This window comes from Marmota flaviventris, chromosome 17, assembly GCF_047511675.1.
Source record: "Marmota flaviventris isolate mMarFla1 chromosome 17, mMarFla1.hap1, whole genome shotgun sequence".
NCBI lineage: Eukaryota > Metazoa > Chordata > Mammalia > Rodentia > Sciuridae > Marmota > Marmota flaviventris.
The window spans coordinates 39,622,691-39,631,200 of NC_092514.1; the positions used below are offsets into that span (position 1 = coordinate 39,622,691).

General features: G+C 46.5%; 1 protein-coding gene across 1 annotated transcript; it reads left to right on the plus strand.

Moving 5' to 3' along the window:
• Nucleotides 1–1,187: 1,187 nt before the first annotated feature.
• Nucleotides 1,188–8,245, plus strand: LOC139702479 (fibronectin type III domain-containing protein 8-like). Its single transcript, XM_071603810.1, has 4 exons — nucleotides 1,188–1,393; nucleotides 5,561–5,930; nucleotides 7,379–7,615; nucleotides 8,093–8,245. Exons 1-4 carry the CDS (start codon nucleotides 1,188–1,190, stop codon nucleotides 8,243–8,245), a joined length of 966 nt encoding a protein of 321 aa, XP_071459911.1.
• The last annotated feature ends 265 nt before the right edge of the window (nucleotides 8,246–8,510 follow it).

Genomic DNA, 8,510 nt, shown 5'->3' on the forward strand with positions numbered 1-8,510 from the left:
TTCAAACGCTGGGGACACAAAGTTAAGCAAGATAGACAATCCCATCCCCTCAAGGAGTTTACAGATTATTGAAGGAGACCAACAACGAAAAGGAATCAAAGACATCAATCAGATCCTTACAGATTACATAACAGGTGCTAAGATGCAGCAAAGTGCATCGAAGTCACCTGCTTTTCTGTATTTTCCCAAAATTCTTTCTTGTGTGTGTGGGGGGGTGGAAGGTGTGGGTTGTCTGTGGAATCTCAAGTACATATGAGACACAAAAATATAATTTGGTATTTTGAAATGGCCTTTGGTTTGCCACATCCACTGGAAGAAATAAAACAATTTCACAAATCTATGAGGGAGGTGTTATTTGTATCCACATTTTATAGGTGAGGAAACTGAGGCTCAGTAAAGTCACTTAGCAAAGGTTACATACAGCTAGTTGGTACAGGGCTGGACTCACACTAAGTGTACATCTAGATGCAAAGCCAGTGCTGTTTTTAAGAGCCCTGCCTCCTGCCCCCAGAAGTGACAGAAATGTTTTCCTACTATAGAGGTGGTTTTCTTGAGAGTGGAGCTAATGTCTGGCTTTGTTTTGGAATCCCTCTGCTACCATTGTCACTCAACGCAAAGTCACTTGAAAGTGAGGGTGTAGAACATTTGGACTTCTGGCAGTAAAACCAGGTTATGCGTGAGTTCTAAGCCCTTAGAAAGCACCTGGGCTTTCCTTGTGCCTATGCAACATCCTGCTTGGCCTATGTGTCAGGATATAGATTGGGCCTCAGCACCTATAGGCAAAGTCTCCCACCCTGGTGGCCCTCCTGGGTGCTGCCTCCTCCTGTGCCCAGGTGCCTTTCTCTCACCATCCTTTTTCTCCTTCCACAGCAGCTCTGAAAGGCACAGGTGTTAAACACATTGAGGTTCTCAGAGGCCAGGGCTACTGTGACTACAGTGTGTTAGAGAGCTCTGTTCCTAACTACCCCACTCCTGACGCAGGCTCTAGGTCTGGCCAGCTGTAGTGAGAGCCTCAGATCAAGGGCAAGGCTGGCCCCTAATTGTTACACTCCGTGATGATTGTGAAGTCAGCTCACTGCAGCCCCATCCCACTCAAACTAAGGGTGGGCCTACTGTCCTCCAGTTTCTCTCTACTTCCTATTAGCTGGGCTATCCTGCATACTGATGGCTGTGGTTCCCCCAAACCGATGGCATCAGAGACACTTTTTAAAGTGGGGGATGGGGAGGAAGCCCTACTGAAGAAGGAAAACCTCAACGTGATGAATGCGCTCGATCAACTACCGAAGCCTTTTCCAAACCCCAATTTTATGAACAGGGCTGTTGCTACCAAAGGACTCCCACTTTCTTCAAAAGGCAGTTTTGCTAACTTCTTGGATTCAGATAACAATCTCATGTAAGATACCAGTCTGGTCCTCCCTTCTTCTTTTTTTTTTTTTGGTCCTGGGGATTTAACCCAGGGGCACTTAATCACTGAGCCATATCCCCAGCCCTTTTTTTGTATTTTATTTAGAGGCAGGGTCTTGCTGAGTTGCTTAGGGCCTCGCCAAGTTGCTGAGGCTGGCTTTGAACTCTCAATCCTTCTGCCTCAGTCTCCTGAGCCACTGGGATTACAGGTGTACGCCACCGTGCCCGGCCCTTCCCTTCTTTCTAAGGCTGGAGCTGCGGATGGGAAGAGAGACATGAAGAAACCTGACTTCCTTGACCTGTCTCAACCCTCCTTGGACTCTCAGGGAAGAGCATGTGTGCAGGTTGGACCTGTCTGTGTGTGCCTCTGCCCCCAGGTCTGTTCTCAGAGCATGTGGGCTGCCCCCTCCATGAGGCCTTCCTGGATTAGACAAGAGTTTTGTTGATGGTCCTTCTCATCCTGCTTTGTTTGGATAGAGTCCTTACCACCCCCCACCCCCGACCCTGCATGCACCCTATGGCCTAATCTTCCCCCTCTGATGCCTCCATCTGCCTGATGATACTCCCCATAGCCTTCCTTCCTTCCATTGAGGTTCACTATTACTCTCAGGGTCAGATTTTCCTCTACTTCATGCCACAAAACTCTTTCTGCTGGCAGGATGTCTGGCCCATATTAAGTTCTGGGAATGTAGAGCAGAATTCCCTGCATTCAAGAAGCAGCTAACTTGGTATGTGGCAGGGTGGGGAGAGTGCAGGAGCCTCAGACAATAATGAGAATGATACAGCACTGTCTGGTGCTAGGACAGGACACCTAGAGGAACCAAAGGTATCACCCTCTTGGGAGACAGTGCAGAGAAGGGAGGCTTCTTGGAGAAAGTGGTATTTGAGCAGAATCTCCAGGGAAGGGGTGTTGGCGCAGGGTGATGTGGGCTAAAGGAACTGTATGTAAGGCAGTTTCATGGATATGACCTATCAAGTCACATGCAGCCCCACTTCAGAAGAGGGTTGTACTTAGTTCAATGCTTTGCTGTCACTATCTAAAAATCCTTAGTAATTTTTTGGATGAGGGGCTCCATACTTCAATTTGCACACACTATGTAGTTGGTCTTGATGCTATGGGAGGGATGCGGTGTCCATTACCTAAGGTTCTGTAAGTAAGATCTGGTTAAAGTACCCAATGCTTGGAGAAAATTAATGGTGTAATGAAAAAAGGTCTTGGACAAGGAGCTTGAATTGAAATCCAAACTCTACAACTTAGATAAATGGCTTCAGATAAGTTCATTAATATCAGAGACACTTGGGCTCTCAAATGTAAAATGGGGCTAACACCCATCCAGCTGGACTGTTGTGAAAAGACGACACATCCAGCATGACATGGTCATGTGGGCCTTCTCTGCTCATGTTACCACCAGCATTTCCAGTAAATGAATCTGAAATACATATTAGGACAATCTGAAGTATAAATGATATTGGTATCTAGACTCTTCAGCCTACCTTGTTGGGGAAATCATTTATTCCAAATGTTTATCAAGAAATAGAAAGGGTGGGGCTGGGGATGTGGCTCAAGTGGTATCGCGCTCACCTGGCATGCTTGCAGGCCGGGTTCGATCCTCAGCACCACATACAAACAAAGATGCTGTGTCCGCCAATAACTGAAAAATAAATATTAAAAAATTCTCTCTCTCTCTGAAAAAAAAAAAAGGGAAAAATTCATTGAAAAAAAAAATAGAAAGGGTGAGGTATTGGCCTAATCACAATTTCTCAGGGGTTTGATAAATTGGAGCTTGGGGAGGAAAAATATGGCCAATCAATCTCCATCAAGTAGGAGACTGACCTGGAGTCAAGGACACACAAACTGTGAGTTATGACCCATTAACAGCTCTGGAAGTCATTCTAGTTGGTGGAGACCAGTATGATAAAAATGAATTCAATTGCAACCAGGGATTCCAGAGCACATCACACATGGAGTAAGTACTGCTCTGTGAAACGTTTTAGTTATGTGTATGTATACTAAGTGGCCATGTAATATGTATTTTTTTTACTTTGAGTTAAGGTAAAAAAAAATATTTGAAAGCCAGTTTTTGGATTGGTGCCCTTTTTAGTAGAAAACTGAATCATGTATAAAGTTGGTTGTTTAGTAATAGCAAAAAACTGTCAATGATACAAATGTCCATGTTATGGAAAACCATAAAAGTTAAAATGACTGAAGCAGAGCTGCTGTATCAAAAGACATGAATCAAAACAGAACACTGAGTGAAAAAAAAGCTGCAGATATGTTCTGAATAATATGTTTAATCTACATAAAGCTGAAAAACATGAAAATTAATAGATCTTGCTGAGGGATAATATCTATATGTGATAGACCCATAAAGGCATGTAGTAAATAATAGAAAACTTTTAAAATGTACTCCACAAGTTATGTCTGAGTGGGAATATGAATGTGGTAAGGGGGAAGCATCTGGGGGCTTTAATAATTCTGATAGTTTTATTTGTTTATTGTGGTGCTAGGGATCAAACCCAGGACCTTATAACATGGGAGCACTCTACCACTGAGCTATAGACAAGGCAAAATGCTGTAGGTTTTATTTCTGAGGCTGGGTGAGGGGTAAATGAAAGTTCAATATGTTATTTATTGTATATATCTAAAATATTCCTTTTTCTTTTTCTGATACTGAGTATTGATCCTAGGGGTAATTTACCACTGAGCTATATCATCTGCTCTTTTTATTTTGAGACAGGATCTGGCTAAGCTATTCAGGGTCTTGCTAAGTTGCTGAGGTTGGCTTTGAACTTGTGATTCTCCTGCCTCAGCCTCCTAAGTTGCTGAGTTTACAGGCGTGCACCACTGTACACAGCAATACTCCATAATTTAAAAAAAAATCAGAATAGAAAACACTTTTGAGCATTCACTCAATGTGTATTGAACATAATCTAGACTTAATTTTACATGATAAATATCATTAGATGTTACTAAATGTAAATTACTTTGAGTATTAAACAATATTAGATAAATACTAGTAAAACTTTTTTTTTTTGGTACCAGGGATTGAATCCAGGAGTGTTTAACCACTGATTCACCTTCCTAGCCCATTTTACTTTTTTTTTTTTTTTTTAAATAAGCACTCTACTGACTAAGCTATACTCTCAGTCCTGATCTGTAATCTTTTTCTTTTTTTAATATTTTATTTATTTTTTAGTTATCGGCAGACACAACATCTTTGTTTGTATGTGGTGCTGAGGATCGAACCCGGGCCGCACGCGTGCCAGGCGAGCGCGCTACCGCTTGAGCCACATCCCCAGCACCCCCCCATTTTACTTTTAATTATTATTTTTCCTCCTTTTTTGGGAGGAGTACCAGGGATTGAACTCAGGGGTACTCGACTACTGAGCCACATCCCCAGCCTTATTTTGTGTTTTCTTTAGAGAATTGGGATCACAGGCATATGCCACCACGCCCAGCTTATTTTTAAATTTGACACAGGGTCTCGCTAAATTGCTCAAGGCTTCACTATGTTGCTGAGGCTGGCTTTGAACTTGTGATCTTCCTGCCTTAGCCTCCCAAGCCACTGGGATTGCAGGCCTGTGCCACTACACCCACCAAAACTCTATTTTTTATTAGATATTTGTGGATTTTTTCCCCACTCCAGTAGATCGCTGTCGTCATTCCCTGGGGTTCTTGTCCTCACTTTGAAGGGAGGACTTCAAGTTTTAGCAGTTTCTCAAATTGTGGTTTTCACAACACCTGTATGAGAATCCTCTAAATATCTTTTTTTGTTTCTTTCAGTCTAGGGATTAAACTCAGGGGCACTTAAACACTGAGCTATATCCTCAATCCTGTTATTTTGAGATGAGGGTGCTCACTAAGTTACTGAGGTTGGCCTTGAATTTGCAATTCTCCTGCCTCAGCCTCCGGAGTGGCTGCTATTACAGGTGTGCCTGACTGTACCGAGCTAAAGGTCTTATTAAAGATGCAGCTTTCCCTATTGCATCCCAAATGGGGGCCAGACATTTTTAGTGAAAGAAACTGGATCTGGCGCACTGCTGCAGAGAGGGTATTCCCAGGTGTTCAGAAGTAGCTGGGATGTTGGTAAGGCGGGCCCTCAAGCTGGATGCGCTGGCTTCCTTCATCTGATCACCTGTCTCCCTCTTGCTCTAGGAAGCCTCTGACAGTGGAAGAATCTGAATACAGCTCTGATGACACCAGCATAACCCCCATCTCATCCAGTTCCTTGAACCCCGTCAAACTGGCTGTGACCCAGCCCAACAGCAGCTTCTTTGCAGGAATGCTGGAGGGTGAGCTGAACAAACTCAGCTTTTCCTCACTGGTCAAGAACCCAGAAAAGGGGGACCTGGCCCTCTGCCCCCATGCATCTAAGACTCAAATGGCTCCTGGCGGCCTGTTGGACCTTGACAACCCCGCACTGGACACAGACACCTCCTCAACATGTTCGGAATCCTCTGTGATCATGAACCTGCCGGAGGCCCCTTTCATCTGTGAACACACGGTCAGTGATTCCACAGCCGTGGTACGTTCTCTGAGTCCATGCCTGTGGCAGAGGCTTGCTATGCTGGTGCTGAGTTCAGCTCCGTGTGGATTGGGAAGCTGCCTACCACCTGTGTCCTGACCTCAAGTTCATGGTTTAGGGAGCAAGGGAGGGGCTTGTCTGTATAGAACTTCAGTGAAAGGCAGAAGGGGCTCAGGACTGTAGGGAAGATTCAGATCAAGTGCCACCAGAAATTCAGAGGGAAAGAAACATTACTTCCAGCTGCAGGAATAAGCTTGGTGGCTTTTGGTAACACTCAGGCTGGGAGGTAGAGCTTGAGGTGGAGAAGAGGCATTCCACAGAGGGACTAACCCAAGCAAACGCTGCAGGTGGGAAAGTATGGGAGGAATGGGCAGCTGCTTTCATTGATCCCAGCTCCTAAGTCAGGGCTTCTCATGGGTGTTCCTACAGAGCACTACCAACTTATCAAAACCAAGATTCTGGTCTCATCCCTACAGGGGCTGGGAGGGGCCTGGGACTCTGCACCGCTGACAAATCCCAGGCGATGCTGATGCTGCAGTTCACAGACCACAAGCCGAGCAGCACTGTCCTGGAGTGTGCAGGAAAAATGGAGTGCAACGGTGGGGGAAATGAGCATGGGCTCATTTTCTGGAGGTTCTCCAACATTAGGCTAGTTTATATATTTTTCTGTAAGCAATTTAGAAAATAAGTCTGGAAGCCTCATGGCCTACAGCAGCGTTTCTCAAAGTGTGGCTAGCCCCAGCCTCACACGGTGATTTGACAGAAATTTAAATTCTCATCTTCCCTTGAATCAGAACCAGTGTGGCCTACTGAACCAGTACCAGTGGGGATGAAGGCCAGCAGTCTGTTTTAATAAGTCCTCCAGTTTAATAAGTCCTCCAGGGGTGGAACAGACAGTCCACAGCTGGGGATGTACACCTTGGTGTCACACCTCTTTGGACCGTGTCCTATGTTGTCCTATGCACACCTAAGTTTAAGAACCACTGGCCTAGATGAAGAAATTGGAAATGGGAGACCAGAAAGGAGACAGCAGGCTCTGGAACGTGCAGTGTTAGCAAAACTCCATGAGATGCCAACCTAGGCTTAGCAACCATTGTTGTAGTGAAATGTATGGGTTTGAACCTTGGCTGTCATTTAATTACTATGTGACCATGGGCCAGTAACTTGCCATCTCTGGATCTGTAATGCCACCTGCAATGCATGAGGTGGACAAGATGATTTCTGAGGTAACTCTCAACTCACACAGACAGTCTAGAAATGTGGAATAAAGTGGGTGAGGCTGCCCAGGGAGAGTGGCCCATGCTGTAGGGCCACATGCAGTGTTGTGTGCCTCACAGCTTCCTTCAGACCTGCCTGAACTCCAGCAGGAACCGGGGATGGGAAGAAGACTTCTGGTTCACGGAAGCTCAGGCCAGGTCTAAGGGAGCTTCGGGTTTTCTTTCCCCTAGATTTCCTGGACCTATACTTTGGGCAAGCAGCAGGTCAGTTTCTACCAGGTCCTGTTACAGGAGGTGAGCAAGAAAAAAGACGATGAGCCACCCAAGGCAAAGAATTGTCCCTGGATCTTCAATAAGATCTTGGGCACCACTGTCAAGCTGATGGAGCTGAAGCCTAACACGAGTTACTGCCTCACCGTCCGTGCAGCCAACACGGCTGGGGTAGGGAAATGGTGCAAGCCCTACAAAGTGAGCCCTGGGAAGACGGGCCTGGGGGCTGGAACCAGGGCTGTGGAGGCTGGGCCCCCACCCCCACCCCCCAATGTCCTTGCTAGTTTTTCTTCTGCCTGGAAAAAATGCCAGAGTGTTCTTCTGGGAGCTGTCAGGATTAAGCCTGCTAGGAATGCAAATGAATGCATTCACCACAATGTTCCTTTTCCAAAGCCTTTGGCTTTTGGATTCCTTAACTTAGTCCAGGAACTGCAGGAAGGAGAGGGAAGGCCTGGAGTGGGCATGGGTCCAGAGGTGGAACAGACAGTCCACAGCTGGGGAGGTACACCTTGGTGTCACACCTCTTTGGACCTGTGTCGTATGTTGTGACTGGGTTGGATGAGGCTAAGATCACACTTAGCAGGCAAAGAGGGAGCAGAGAGAGGAAGCCAAAGGGAGAGGAAGCCAGGCTCGGGTCTGGGAAGGAATCTGAGGGACTTTCTTTTTTCACTTTAGTTTGCAACTGTGGCCAGTGACTTTAAGAGCTTTCCTAAGAACAATCCCATCCAGATCACTGTGCAGCGCAAGGAACCCCAGCGGAGAACTGTGTCCATTGGGCTGGAGGACATGCGGAGGCTGGAGGATTTGGAATACCTATTTCCCTACTAGTAGAGGGCCCCGGACACCCCTCCCTCCCTGGGGATCAGCCTCAGCCCAGGGCCCTCAGGAACCAGACCATGAGATGTACTGTACCACCATCACCATGCCAGAGAACCACTGACTACCCTGCCGGCCAGGGCCTGGTGGCAGTGGTACTGGAACCCTACCCCTGGGCCACGGCCAAGCCTAGGGGAGCCCCATTCACCTGGAGACATCTCAGGCTGAGCTAAGCCAGGCCAGGCTCAGCCACTGCCCACAGCTGCTAGGCTCCCTC